The sequence below is a fragment of the Micropterus dolomieu genome, linkage group LG04 (assembly GCF_021292245.1).
Source record: "Micropterus dolomieu isolate WLL.071019.BEF.003 ecotype Adirondacks linkage group LG04, ASM2129224v1, whole genome shotgun sequence".
NCBI lineage: Eukaryota > Metazoa > Chordata > Actinopteri > Centrarchiformes > Centrarchidae > Micropterus > Micropterus dolomieu.
Window position 1 is genome coordinate 19,362,148 of NC_060153.1, and position 15,648 is coordinate 19,377,795.

Consider the following 15,648-nt stretch of genomic DNA (forward strand, 5'->3'; position numbering starts at 1 on the left):
AATAAGAGAGGTTACTTCAACCCCCATGCAGCGCTTCACACTCCTATTTGTGACACTAGGAATAGCGGTTACCTAATGTTACTGCTTGCAAGCCAGCCACTTCATAGGGGCAACAACAAATAGTTTGGCGGGCTACAGGGGACTGACACCTGCGTTCTGTTTAGTGTCCAGGTCGTGGGATCTTACTATACAGGCCACAGCTTCGACTGCAGTTCAGTGGAGGAAAAAACTGATTTTATAGCTGAGCATAGAGGGAGAAAATAACATCGACTGCTTTCATACTGACATAACGTTGTTTGGCTTGACACTATCGTTACCAGCAAGGTGTAGAAAACACGGCCAAAAAAACTTAAAATTTTTTTTAGGCCAATTAGCAGATATCAAGACAGCATACACTAATAAACACACACGTTGGGGATGAATTGTTTCGTCTTTCAGCTGGTAGTTGTAGCTGTTGTTTGTCTAGTAAACTTGTCATGACTGTCGCAAGTCAGAGCGATGACGGCAGCGTTACAAAGCGCTGAAAAATGTCCCCACAGCGTTGGTTAACGTTACCGTTCAGGTTTGCACAGGGTCAACAATACTGCCACTAACCAGAGTATCCGTAGCTAACAGTTAGCTTGCTAGCCAAAACACGGCCTTTCTTGGCACCGAACTGGCAAGCTCTCAACAAGAATAGCTGGCTAGTGTGTTAATGTTAGCAAGCTAGCTAGCTTGCTAGCTGGGTTCGCCGAAACAAAACGGGTCCGGGCCTGCTCATTTTGCCACGGTGTTTAGGCGCATATAATTCATGTGACATTGTGTTGTTATACATGCATGAACTCAAAGCATTCGTCATTACCGTAATGATTTATGGAGGGGATTCATGTCAGTGGCTTTGCGATTAAAAAGACAACTGAAAGGGCTGAAAATGGGAAGTCAACACTTACCTAGCTTTACTTTCTACGCCATCTTGGATCCACTTGTCAGACCATCGCAAAGCATAGTGGGATGTACTGATCTGAAGGTTGAGAGGACTGGGGTGTGTGTGTGCGTGTGTCTGAAAGTGTGTGAGTGTGTATGTTTTGGTGGGGGGGGGGGTCTGATGGCAGGGATCTTGCTTGTCAAAAAGCGTCTGTCTTGCTGTTGATTTTATTCTTTTCAAACACTTCATTTAAGGATAACTACTATTTACTATGGATTCAAATAATATAGCTTGTTATTTATGGCAAATAAAATTATAAATAGAAATGTTAGAATTTCCCATATTATCTACAACCGTCAATAAAAAAAAAAAACAATAAATTTGTACTTATTAACTTGGATTTTTTAAAGGCTTGACAACCCACCTTTGCCACACAGCTGCTTTGGCTTATGTTGCAATGAGAACTTTAAAAATGTGGCAATATATCCTGGGGCCAAACCTTGTTTTGTTTTTACATTTTAAAACAAGTTGAACAACCAAAGGAAATGCTACTGTTAGCTGTTTTCGCTTTTGTTATCAGGGATTCTAATCCATCCAATCATTATCAAGCTTATTAACCTCTATGTGGGGTGCCGTCAGCAGTAAGAGTTTGTCTCTTAGGAAAACTGGAGAGTTTCTGGCGTACAAACTATATTCAATACCCCATTCCTCCAAAAGTGAAGGAAGTTCATTTCAAACTCATGAATTTTATTTACCCTTGCTATATATTTCAGTTTGCACTTTCTGTAAACTGCTTCAAATAACTCTTCTGTTTATTTTTGTTTTTTATTTAGTTGAACTTAATTTGTGTCTATTATCTGCTAATTATTTCAAGATATCAAGACATGTTTGCCTTTTTAATTAAGGACATGTTAATTAATAAAATATAAATAAAAACACTGGAGCATTTCAGGTCAAGTGCTAAGGCTCACATTGTCCCAAATGCTCCATGAATTTTAATAGAAAACAGCAAATAAGCCAAAATGCATTAGTTCATTGTGAGTGTAAGAACTGAGTTCAGAATAACTTTAAAAGTACCTAAATATTCTAATCCGCTAAAATTCAATAACATTTCAGAGCAAGGAGAAAGGAGAATCAGTATGGCTAAGCAAAGTATAGCCAGCTGTCAATTAAACTAAGGGTTCCCAAACATTCTCAGCTCGAGACCCAAAAGGGAAATTTGGTGTCTCCCAGAGACCAACTTACAAAAATACATTATGAATTGCAATAACATCTACATTTATAAATTACTGATAAAGAACAAGCATGTGTTTATTTCATTATAAACATATGTCACACCTAAAATAAAATTTGCTAAGTGTAAAGTTTCTCACCTCCTCATTACAAACTTGCACGGAAATAGGAAGACATAGAAGCAGTAACGCAATACACTCACTATGTGAGCTAGAGTTGGGAGTGAGGTCGAGTGTATAAAACAGGCTACATTGCAATCAAATTTGCTGAGTGTAATGTGATCCTAACAAGACAGGATCCGGGATCTCCCAGATTAGGACCAGAATCTCCAGCACCGTCTTTGTGAGGTGTTCTATCGATCTCTGCTCCGGCAGAGACTAAGTTTGGTTTCTTAGCCTGTTTGCTTTTCATGATATAAATAGAACTTATTTAATAAAGTTCTATAAATATAAATAGCCCTAATTCCATTTTGCCCCAAAATAGCAGAATCCAGAGACAGAAGGGAAACAACGGGGAAGAGAAGGGAAAGAGAGCACTGAGAACCTTAAACAGCTGTTTCTGAGAACCTCCCCCTGCTGATTTCAAGTGATTATTTTGAATGCTCTGATTATTAAATGTATATAAATAATGTTTTGTTTGTGATGACAGTTTAGCTTAAAATTTTAACAGCTAGCACCTCAGCATTGTCCAGTGTGCTCCAGCAACTGTGGATTTTTGATGCAATCTGTGACTTTTCTCTCCCACTGACCACCAGAACAGCATCCTGTGTCCGGGGACCCCCTGATTTACAAATTAAGCACTGCATGGCATTGTTATGGATTTTACTCTGCCAATTAGCGACCCAATAAAAACAAGCCCGTGACCCATTTTGGGTCGTGACCCTAGGTTTGGGAAAGACTGAATCAAACTATAAGAACTCAATAAACATGAGCACACTATAGTGTGCAGGGTTCTACTATGTGAGGAATTAGAAATGCCCAAAAAGTTTCAAGCTGCATGTATGCAATTGACACATTATCATTGAAGAGGCAACACTGTGAAAAAAGAATGCCATCTCAAAAATACAGATTGCTCTTAAATGTTGTTTCAAAAAGCAGGTGTGGCTGAGGGTGCATGTGTATGAAGAGTGTCTATGAAGATTCTCAGTCATCCAGGTCATAGTTATCCAATGAAGGTTAAAATCAAGGGCAACTGGACTTGGTTGAAGATACTGGAAGACGTTTCGTCCCTCATCCAAAGGACTTCTTCAGTTCTGCAGAACCCCAGAAGTCCTTTGGATGAGGGACGAAACGTCTTCTAGTATGGAGAGCCGGCCACAGGGAGGTCTGACCTGGTCTTGACAGCAGCCTCCTGCAGAATGAGAGAACAAGGTTACAAATAGCCTACACTCAAGACACAGGACCCAGGTGCTTTCAGTTAACGTAATCAGCTCTTGAGCTACAAGGGAGAGAGAGAGAGAGAGAGAGAGAGACCACACCCACTCGTGATCCCACAGGCAGGCATCACAAGAGCAGAAACAGCAACTAACGGCAGTTTAAATAGCTTTATCAGCATCTGATATACTTTCAGGGAGCTTACAGTGTGATCGGTGATCTAGCTTTTCAGCGTTAACATCCATTATAGAGCTGTTTCACAGCAGACATTTTCAACCATAACCAGAAAAGCCCAAGTGCAACTAATATCATTGATGATTTTATTGTTCTTGAGGTAACATAGTACTGGGCCATGGAACTGGCTATCTATTTGGAATATAGGCATTATTAATGTTACTTATTGCATCTGGGTTAGAAGGGTCAAGCAGTTTTAATCAGATTTCTAGCTAAATGTATTTGGAGGTAGAGTGTTCTTCTTCTTCTTTGAGTTTTATTGGCAGTTGCCATCCAAAACTGATAGTCAATGTTGGGGAGTAAGTTACATGTAATTTAGTTACATAATTTAATAATAAAATAAATGTAACTGTAATCTGTTACATGTGTAGGATGTGGAATTAAATTACAGTTACTTACATCTGAATATTTGTAAAAAGCTAGGCTATATGTTGAAAAATATTTATTTATTTGCTTTGCATGTTTTTCACGTGCACTATGTCTTCCTTTGCCAAATCCCGCCACAGTCATTGGTAAAGTTAGATGCTATTCTGATTAGTTCTCATGTTTAAATTTGCAGCGCCATCCCTCTGCCAGTTAAATTGCCTCTCAAGCTGTCTTTTGAAAACACTTGAAAACATGCACAACATATTAGAAAAGTAATCAAAAAGTAATAGAATGTAATAAGTTTCATTACTTTGATAAAGTAATTGAAATAGTTACATTACTATTACATTTTAAATAGGGTAACTTGTAATCGGTTTCCTAATACATTTCCAAAGCAACCTTTCCAACACTGGAGGTTGTTGAGTCCCAAAAAGCTTTTAAAGATATTTTTTAACCGTATGTTTGCATTAGTTGATAGATCACAATAGAGAATGACAGGAAAAATGAGGAGAGAGTGGGGTGGCAAGCAACAAAGATTTCGAACTAGGGACGTTGTGTCTACTAAACCACCCATTAAGTGCCAGAAAACAAAGTTAGAAATTATTGCTCAGCAATTACAATACAACAGAATAGACCATTCAGTAATTGGTCTGTCCAAAGGCATGCCATCGCAGCAGTAAAAAATAAACAAATGAACAACCAAACTTTGAGATGGTATGCATTGTTAAGATCTGAAAAGAAACCAAGGAGATAACGCTATCATCAAAAAAGTTTGAAGTTTATCATGCAATGGAATGTATCACATTAGCAAAAGAGGTTTCATATCTCCATCGTGATTTCCTGCCTGATTTATTTGGTTTTCACTTAATTGTAAGGTGTGAGGTGCTGTCAGAACAGCTTCAGCTCTCCTTTATATAGACTGCTGAAAGAATTAAGGGAACACCTGATCATCACAGTATAACATGAAGTCAGTAAAACATCAGGAATACTGATCTGTCCAGTTTGGAAGCATAAGCAATGTGAATTAGCATCACCTGCTTTGGTGCAAATGAAAGGGAGAACACTGTCATACCTTTCACTGGTGCAGTGGGCCCTGGGTTCCTCCTGGTGCAGGACAATGCCCTCGTGTGGCCCTCACGTTCCCTAGACCTGAACCCAATTGAGAACTTCTGGGACGTTGTGTATCGGTGCATCCGACACCGACAAAGTAGCCCAACAGACTGTCCAGGAGCTCACTGATGCCCTTATCCAGGACTGGCAGGAGATTTTGGGGGAGACTATCCGCCATCTCATCAGGAGCATGCCCAGATATTGTGCATACAGGCACTAATGAGTCACATTATGAGTTGCCCTGACGAAAGTCATGCAAGTTGGATCAGCCTGTGATATCATTTTTTTTTTACTTTTGATTTTCATTGTGATTTTGAATCCAGCCCCAAGTCAGTGATTTTGGTTTCCATTGACTGTTGTTACGCAATTTTGTTCTCAACAAATTATACAATGTACAGTAAAGACTTTGAAGTATTTCCTTCATTGAGATCTGATGTGTGATTTAAGTGTTGCCTAAATTTTTTGCCTTAAAAGTGTCTGTGAACTGCAGGGATGATCGCAATTCTTCCAAAAGATATTCCCTCATTTGGTTTTTTCAAAATTGGTGGTGTAGAGCACTGTCTTAACTTTTTTATAGATGTAGCACGCTATTATACCACTATTCTGTACATTGTAAAAAGTTACAGTAGGCGCTATACCTAACCAATTAACTGGCATAGAAGGCTGAGATCTTGAAAATTTTAAACACCATGGATGAGCTACAATCCATTACATCAAGATTACCAGCAAACATACAATTTGAAATTGGATAATAGCTTAGCTACAGACAGAAACAGTTGTAGTGTCTCACCTTGCTACTGTAAATCTGCAGTAATTGTTGTTGCAGGGTTTTTAAACCTCTGATGAGTAATTTTCATAGTAGGAGCATTTCTCAGGTGGATGGAGGAGAATGAAAGAGTGAAAGGAAAAAAAGGCAGACTCAATCAATGTGACTTAAGACCCCCAAGGTGCTCATTTGGAATTACGTGTAACTCCAAATGAGCACAGAATACAAGAAAATGCTTCAGTTTAGTTTTCTTAACTAAAATTTGGTTATCAATTTTCCTGAATGGCAATGGATTACAACTCGCCAACATCTTGCAGGGATTTGACAATTCTTTCTTCACCATGTCAGTTTTAGTTGAATAAAACTGAAATGGAAAGATTTTTTTCCCTCTCAGGTCTCTTATGTGTGACTTCACAGCAACCTGACGCACTAAGTGACAGTAGCAAAGCACTACCATTCTGAAACATTTCTTTCAGTAACGATCCATAACACTTTCAAATTAGAATACATGTCAGTCAGGTTAAATATTGTATAAAACCTACATACAACTGTTAACCAAATGTGAGTTTATTGTTTACATTGATAAGTATACATTTAAATGAGTTCTCATATAGCAATAAATGCTAAACTACTGTGTATAATCCATTAAACAGCAATGGAAAACAAATTTTTCATGACACTGACAGAGGGATACAAAGAGGGGAGGTGCCCATGTGTTTATTGTCAATGTTTTTACTGGACAGTAAAAAAAAAAAAAAAAGAAATAAAAATGAACAAAGTTGGGGTGCAGTGCATGTGCTGCAGATTTCCTATATCATATAGTCTCCAGTTATATGACATTGGAATAACACTGCATTCACAATCCACCAATATACCATATATTCAAAAACATTCCTATAGAAGGAAAGACAAAAATCCAGACATAAAATAATACACTATGTTCTTGTTTCACTGCAGGTTGTGGATCATCTCCTCCTTGGCAATGAGATGCGTGGTCTTGTTGACCAGAGACATGAGAGAGTTGAGTTTGTGCGACCAGTCGTTGAGCAGGTCGTTGGGGTCTTTAGGCCTCTGAAAGTTGATGATGCCAGCGAGCCGGTCGACCTTGGCATAGATGGTCTTACTTACAACTAGGCTGGAGAGGAACTCCTCGGATTCCTGATGAAATATTTGAGCAGACAGACATCATGCTAGTGTCTTTTCAAAATGTTCTTCAGTGAGACCAAATCCTGATGATTAGTTTCCTCTTGACACTGCAGTATATTTATTTTTTAAAAGTCATTTTAGTTGTACATAGTTATCCTCTACCTGCCTCAACTACTTCAGCTAAATTAGTGATTTCACACATTTGCGATGTATGCAAGTAGAGAGTGCAAAAGCTAACCAGAAAACTAAAACGGATCTCTTAAACTAACACAGACTGACAAATCAGATGATTTAAAAGCAAAGTTGTCAGTGCTGTAAATGTGAGCTAATTAGTAAAACTTACGTCAATAGAGAGGTCAAGGAGTCCGGCCATCCTCTTCATTGTAATTCTGGTGTAATATTTGGCCATTATTCTGATGTTCTGTGGGAAAAGGGAGAATTTCATTAATATACAAACCTGCTGCAAAATAATAATTCATGAGTCAAATCTAAATCTAATCTGAGTGTACTTGGGCACTAAGGCTTTGTTCAGACTGCAGGCAAATCAGATTTGTTTCTTGAATCAGCTCTTTACGACAAACTGTTTTCGCACTAATAATTGCTAGTGATCAGAAAGGATTTGTGTGTCCAGATATCACCAACCTATCTGCATGGGTTGCTGTGGTAACGACGAAGGAGTCAGTTACAACGTACTCTGGTGACATGGCTTTCCAACATGGAACCATGAGAAACTGAAATCATGGATTCTGCTCAGCTGCTCTGAAGCACTCTCGTCACTCTGGATTTGACATTGTCGTCGTGTGTTGTCTTGCGAGTGATGCAAAGACAGTTTGAAATCGGATTTGAGCATCCCGAGAGTCCTGACTGTAGTAATCTGATTTGAATAACATTTCAAATCACCTCCAAATGTGGCGTGGGTCCCATTTGCAAAAATTCCACTTCATGTGGCTTTTTGCTGTCCAGTCTTTCTAAAATCAATCTGGATATGCCAAAATACAGATTTAGACTGGCAGTCTGAACAAGACCAGAAGGCTAACACTGGCACATCTCTGTAATTTTACTCAATTTACTCTAATTTGATTACTACTTAAATGAATAGGATTCAGTCTTTTGACTGTTAAACATTTTGAGCTTGAAAATTATTATTCTCTGCATGGTCTTTGCATATATACAAATATGTTGAACATATCTAAGCTTCGCCATCACTTGTTACTTTTATAAAGCAGAAAAATGACACCAACAGAACTACAAGATCAGCTCTAAGAGGGGACTGTGTAGTCCCTTTCAGGTCTAGCTCCTTCAGCCAATTATGTTTTTCTATAAGAGCTTCTCAATTGTGGAACACCTTCCCAAATGAAACAAGAATCTGTAACACCTACCATATCTTCACACAAAGTCTTCAGGCCTGGCTTTTGAAAAGTCAAAAATGTGAACATTTCAAAACTAAATAGTACATTGCACGTTTTATATCTATTGTTGTTACCACTGCTGCTAACATGTCCTCTGCCCGTTGCCAGAAGTCGAGCTTTGCACAGTTTGGTAAGCCCAACATAATGATTGGTGTATTTTATTTATGTGTACTGTTTATTGTTGTCCTGCAAGTAGGTTGTGTGTTGTTACTTCATGTTATTTGCATGGCTAACTGTGTCTAAATGGTGTCACCTGTTACTGTACTGATGTTTTACTGTTTCTAGCTTTATGTTGTGAGAATTCTTCTGTTTTGTTGTTGTTTTTAATAGTGTTTCAATGTACTTGTTCTGTATATTTTATCATTTTTAAAGAGGTGGTTTTATGCTCATTTTCAGGTTCAAAATCCATTTAGGGGTTGTACCAGAACAGGTTTACACGGTTTAATTTTCAAAAAACACCATATTTTTTGTCATACTGCACATCGCTGCAGCTCTTCTTTTCACCCTGTGTTGAAGGCTTCATTTTAGCTATGGAGTGATACATCTCGTCTCTAAATGATCTTTGTTGGGAGTTGCACATGCGCAGTTCCTAGTTAAGGACTACTAGCCAATCAGAAGCAGGGAAGAGCAGGTCCGCGAAAGGCCGGTAAAAGCCAATCAGAAGCAGAGAAAGGCGGGTCAGCGAAAAGACGGTAAACAGCTTCAATTCAGCGAAAGGCTACATGTTAACATCCAGCTTGGCAGCTTGGACTGGAGCAAGAGTTTCAGAGTGGTGAGTTATTAATCTGTAACAAAAGTATCTTTCATCCATAAAGTTTTAACTGAGCTCTGTCTCTACATCACAGTAACAACTTTCTGTCCATTGACTGCCTGGAGGGTAGCTAGTTTTTGGACGGGAGAGGAGGTGTTAGCTGCAGCTCTGTGTTTTTGAGGGTGTGTCAGACTAGTCGCTCAACGAGCATTATGACAAGTATTTTCTTGTGACATCACAAGAAAGGGAAGTAAAGACTGGACTACAAACGAGCTGTTTTCAGGCAGTTTAGAGCAGTTTTCTGTGGGAGATGGGTACTCCCTTTGGGCTTGACTTTGGGCTTTTTCACTTTGCAAACCTAGTACATGCACAAAAAAAAGATAAATAACTCAATAGAGAGGGAATAAAAGCCAAAAAGCATCATACCACCTCTTTAAAGTTTCAAAACATCTTGCCGAAGGACTGCAGTTGAAAATTAGCCAGTAGGCTAACACTGGCACATTTACAGTAATGTTGATTAATGTGTGCTGTCCTTATAAATAAATAAATTGAATAGAAATATAATCGAGCATCAAAATGCAGCAGTAATATTTAGACTACATTTAAATTAAGGATGCCAAATTTAAAAATTCCGCAAATGCGACATTTAGCCTAGTGCAATTTTCAAGGCCAATGTGTGTCACAATAAAGATAAAGCCTCTTTATTAGTGATAATTGGTTTGAATGTGCCAGACTAGCTTGGGACAGCTAAAAGGCAGCTGCGATGCTCTTAGAAAATCAATTAAATTAGATACCTTCATACTGCCAGGCACCAACAGATTTTCATCAAACCCATCTGAACTAGGGCTGTGCGATATGACGATATCTATCATTTGACGATAGAAAAAGGACCCATTATTCACAATTATGCTCTACCGTTTATATCGTTGTGTCGTAAATTCCACACTTTACCGTAATATTTGGTGAGGGAACAGCGCTAAGCACTGCAGTGAAGTTAGCTTACGTTGGAATTCGACATCTATTGAATATTCAATGTAAAACAAATATCAACTTAAAACTAACTTCACCACTGTCCGTTCTTCCACGCGAGCCGCAGAGAAGAAATTGCATGAAATATCCAGCAGCGCCAGCTGTGATGTTTGTGTCAATCAGGTAACGTTAAATGACTTGCCCACTGACATACAGCTTACTTTATAGTTTGCCAAAACATGCTGTTGTTGTGATGATAGCTATCAGGAGAGCTGTGAGTGTGAGAGCTTGAGCTGCTGTGCTGCTCTGGGACCGTCTGGTCCTCATGTTAGCTTTGCAGCAGCAAGTAGCGTCAGTTTGCTAACCCACAACCTAGCTAACATTAGTTACATTACTTGCTGCTATTTGTCATGGTGTTGGATTTCTCCCCTCCAAGTTCTCACTTACCCCACCTTTATAATGCAGAGAAATATCCCAAGTTACAGTTTACAAAAAATGTTCTATATCGGGATATGTATCATTATTGGGATATGAAATGACCTCTATAGGGATATGAATTTTTTTGCCATATCGCACAGACCTAATCTGAACATGTATGCACCAGGTCCAAAAGAGAAGGGACTACACTTGACTGTGGGGACTTACATGCTCCACCACTCTGTTCTTCAGGTCCTTCCACCTTTTCTCCCCCTCCTCCAAATAAGAGAAGACATCTGTGGCAGGGCTGTCCGGTGAACCCTCTCTCAGCTCCTTCCCATAATCCTCCACCAGGGAGGCCCACCGCATCAGCTCCATAGTGGTGAACTGTTTCAGAAGGTCCCTAGAAACGTAGGAGGTATATAGTGAAAATTCCCACATTCACACCTTTGCAGCAGAGTGTACGCATGTGATGTCAGTATACACAAGTTGCTCTGATCATTCACCGTGAGTGACACACACACAGTGCTCCAACGTAAAAAGGTGCTGTGATATGAAAATCTGAGGACTGTTTGCTGTAACGCCAACAAACAGGAGCACAAAGTATGTCTTACTTGTATTTAGGGATTTCTTCCAGTTTCTTGTCCTCACTGATTCTGTGCACAAGGTCTGACTGCTCGTTGTCGTAAGGGGAAAGAATCACGTACAGCACCACACTCTTCAGGGCCTGAAACACAAATGCATTCATGGCTTTTCTAGAAACACTCAAATGGCAATGAGAAAGGTTTAGGAAAAGATACATGGTTTTGTTTTTGTTGTTATTATTTCAAACTACGCTGCGATCGTCATTGCTCAGAAAAGAGCATTGATGAAAGGGACTCCCTGTGTATGAGCTCAGAGGAATATTCTAATGAAATATCCTATCATAAGCATTGTTTGAGGAAACTTATTGTTTCTTCTGCAGCCATGGTACTGTGCATAGTACAGCCTATTACCTATTGTTACTGCATTACATCAACCATTTATCAAAGAACAAAAAGAGATTTTCATCAGTGACATGGAAACAAGTAAAAACATCTTCTAAAATCACTCTCTCATTAACTACAGACTCCGGCTCTCAAAATTGTGTATGTATTTAACTGTATTGTGTAGGGCTGCAGCTAACGACGATTTTAGTATTCGAAGCTTCTATATTTTATTTCGATGATTCATCAATGCGTCGTTTAAGAAGTACTTTTGCTTGGCGGCGGCGGACCCCCTCCCCCCACGATAATGGGATCAGCTGTGTACGCTGATAGATGATGACATTTATTCGTCCTTTCGGAAATTCATATTGTGTCATACAGCAAACATCAGACCAACATCAACAGACAAACAACCAGACAACTGCTTTACCAACAGAAACATCACCCGAGTGCTATACACGTTATACTAAGGTGCAGCTCCCCGACACCCAGTTAACTCATGAGTGTGACGCTACAACCCAAACTCACGGCCCAAAAAGGAGAACAACAAACGCACGTGTGTACATTTTCAGCTGAGGACAGTGGCTTACTTTGGCTAGCCTTCAACTCAACAATCAATCATGATTTCAGTTAAATACTAAAGTTGCTGTTACCTTGTCTGTAGTCCGCTGGCAGAACACCGGGTACTTTCTGATCAGGTGCTGTCGTACTGTTGCCGAGGTGACATAAGTTCGTTTTACGATGGACGGACTATAACATTACAGAGTAGTTGTTTTCTTTAGTTTGAAATAATCCCATACTTTGGACACTTTCTTCTTCGTCCCTCGCTATTTTCTCTCTCTTCCTCCACTTTTCAAACAGCGGCATCATAATCACGTTGTGTTCACACACCGCAAGCACAATGTGCGACATTAATTAAAGTCCGTGCAAAACAGTGTGCTATAAAGTTATATGGATTAAACGAAGCCTCGATGCAAAGAATTTGCATCGATGCTTTATAGTAATCGATTTAATTGATGAATTGTTTCAGCCCTAGTATTGTGCATTCAAATTGAGAGAAAGTCCAGTCACCTGTTGCCACTTGCTGCTGTCCTCTAAGATGCAGGGGGTGTCATAGATAGCCCTGTAGTGTTTGCAGATAGACAGGTAGGAGCCCTCGTGCTGGTCCACCTGAATCATTAGGTTGTAGTACTTCAGCTTCGATTCCTGTGTTATAAAAGGCAAACACACAGGCCAGTCATCAAATGCTTTTCATAATTAGTGGTTGTCAAGCCAACTCAAGGAAACGTTGCAGTATTTTATTAACTGGTCAGTCTCTGGCCTCTTTCTCCTACCTCGTTGCCCTCCTCTTGGAAGAATTTGGTGTTTATCTTCTTGCTGATGATCTGGGTGCGAATGTAATCCTTGACAGCAATGCAAAGCCTCATCTGTTCCAAGATAAACTCCACCTTCTCCTTTTTCTCCATGGAGCCATATGTCTCCACCTGAGCGGGAAAACAAATATATTCTAAGCACCTTCCAAACAGCAGGCCATGAAATGCCACTTAGTTTGTGTATTTTCTCCCTATATAACTGCGGTGACAAAAAATATCTTTCCAACCTCTTAAAACATGGATGCATCCCAACTGTCTGTGTTTCTTCATTCCTAAAGGAAGACAATAAAGGCTGTCAATCACTTACCTGTAGCTCCTGAAGAATGGAGGCTGCCTCTTTGACCTCTCCGCTTTGCTCCTTGATATTGGCCAAGGTCTTTGTCAGCCTGGCGCGCTCAATCTCTACATATATCTGTGAGGAGGACATGTTTAGTCTATTAGCGAGGAGAAGGGGGCTTATATCTTAAGTGGAATGGTCGTGGTCATCCATTTGTCACCACAACCTACCCTTCATATACCTGAACACATTTGCATCTGCTCCACAGAGGAAGAGAAATTCACATACAAATTGCATAAATAAAGGTAACAAACATTTCAGTGATAACACATAAACTGTGCCACAGACAAACAAACAAAATACTCCTCTAGGGCTGGCGTGCCTCCTTCATTGTTAACCTGTGACTTCCAAGCTCCCCCCCATCTAACATGCAGTACTTAACTTGACAGCTGTTAAAATCTACATAACTTTCCTTCTGTCTCTAGTATACAGCTCTTTTTTAAAAACACACAAATGCATTCCACACCTTGCCAGCAGTCACAGTGCGAAGTGTGTCGATGAGTCTCAGCTTGATGGTCAGATCAGTCACAGCATCCACATACTTGTAACATTCTTGCACCATCTTGGCAACAGCCTGATGAGGCAGAGAGCAAAACAAAAACACAGATTTAAGTCTTAATTGAGAGCTTGACAAAGAATGGCTGCAAGGTATAAAGTAAATTATGTTTCCTGTAAAGTTAGGCCACTATTGTAAATAAGAATTTGTACAGTGTACAAAGTGCTCACTATATCTTGACAAAAAAAAATTGTGTTTGTTATTGGGTAATTTAATTAATCAATAACACAGCTTGCAAAAAATTTACTAAGTTGTTTGGACACAGCTGGTAGAAATGAGCCATCAGGGAAAAAGTAGTATCTGACCTGTTTCAGCTGACTCCTCCTTTTGGTGAGCAACATGATGTTTTCATTCAGGGCATCCCAGTCCTTTGCTTCATAACACATCTGGACCACAGCCACAAGGATTCTGGAGGTGGAGACCATGTCTGATGCCTGAGCAGGGGTTGAGGGCAGATGAGTAATTCACTTACTAAAATATACACAAACATGCACATTTCTCAATAAATCCATTACTTATTTCATTAACACAATGACAGGACTCTGTAATATGTTCCCTATTGGTAAATCTTTGAAGCTAAATTCTACTACTATAGGTTGATACTCAATTCCATGGTTCAAGGTTCCTGGTAGACTTCTTTGGTTAATTTGGTCCCTTTTTTCACGATAGGAAAGCAGAATTACAGATCTCCAGGTTTTACAGGATGAACAAAAACTGTTACTGCACCGAGTGTCTGTGTGTCCTCGTTTTCTAATTTAAGATCATTTACTCTGCATAGATCAGTTCCAGCTGATCTGAACAATTTCAGATCTACTCTGAATTGGACATTCTTTTATCCAATTATATACCAGTGAGGCAGGTTTTGCCATTTATTATTATGTTATGGAGTGGGCTGGGAAACAATGGCAAATCATATCATGAACCGTCAGTGTATTTATGACATTCACATTCGGGCTCAACAGATGTAACGACCTTCCACAACCAAATGAAAGGAAAGTAAGTTAAACAAGAGACACTTGCCGTTCTAGTCTGCTTCTCCAATGACAACAAGCTCTCAATAGCTTCCTGCAGCTTCCCCTCCTACAGCAGAAAAATACACAGATTGGACAGATAAAAGACAAAATGTTTACATCTGTTTTGGACTTACACAATATTAAAGACACTTTGCCCAGCTATCAAGTTAGCGTTAGCTAAAGCTTTTGCCAGTGTCTAACGTTATAGTGCAAAGACTGCTAACTTCACCATGCTAGCGAGCTAACAAACAAACACCAACGTGTATGTGAAAATAAAACTGCAACAGAAAGGTTAAAATAAAATTGCATCAACATTTTTGAGTAAGTTACGGTCAATCCATTGGTTTTCCGGGTGGTGCTAAAGCGATGTTAGCTTGGATGCTAACACACTGATCATGATGCACCATGACTCAGCCGGCGCTGGCCTCTTTCAGACTCACTTTAGCCATTTTTTCGCATTCCGGGAGACGCTGGTCTACAGTTGAACTGTAGTCGACCTCCATCTTCACAATCTTCCCATCGGATCGTTCAGTTTGCTCCTCAGACATCTCTGCGGTGTACAGGTTAAGATAATATATGGTGCTGTTCTTTCCTTGCTATCAACTCGGGCTAGCACTATTTTGCTTGTCAAATGAACGAAACGACCAGGTGACCAATCGGAGGAGAGAGCGAAACGACTGTCCGAGGCGCCTAAAGGACCCAGTGAGGACCCCCTTCCAGAATATT

At 39.7% G+C, this 15,648-nt stretch overlaps 2 protein-coding genes across 2 annotated transcripts in view; both read right to left on the reverse strand.

Annotated features, from left to right (window-relative positions):
- helz (helicase with zinc finger) overlaps window positions 1-1,045 on the reverse strand; it is a 57,691-nt gene extending 56,646 nt beyond the window's left edge. Inside the window, exon 1 of the mRNA XM_046047341.1 lies at window positions 930-1,045. The gene's annotated coding sequence lies outside the window, so the exon portion shown is untranslated. The remainder of the gene's footprint in view (window positions 1-929) is intronic.
- A 5,492-nt stretch (window positions 1,046-6,537) lies between these two features.
- On the reverse strand, window positions 6,538-15,588 carry psmd12 (proteasome 26S subunit, non-ATPase 12). The gene is made up of 11 exons (XM_046048100.1): window positions 15,363-15,588; window positions 14,930-14,989; window positions 14,215-14,343; window positions 13,820-13,927; window positions 13,324-13,428; window positions 12,978-13,127; window positions 12,715-12,849; window positions 11,293-11,405; window positions 10,907-11,081; window positions 7,476-7,553; window positions 6,538-7,144 (listed from the first exon to the last, which is right to left on the reverse strand). The coding sequence occupies exons 1-11, from the start codon at window positions 15,468-15,470 to the stop codon at window positions 6,935-6,937; spliced, it is 1,371 nt and encodes a 456-aa protein (XP_045904056.1). The 5' UTR covers window positions 15,471-15,588; the 3' UTR covers window positions 6,538-6,934.
- Between the last annotated feature and the right edge of the window lie 60 nt (window positions 15,589-15,648).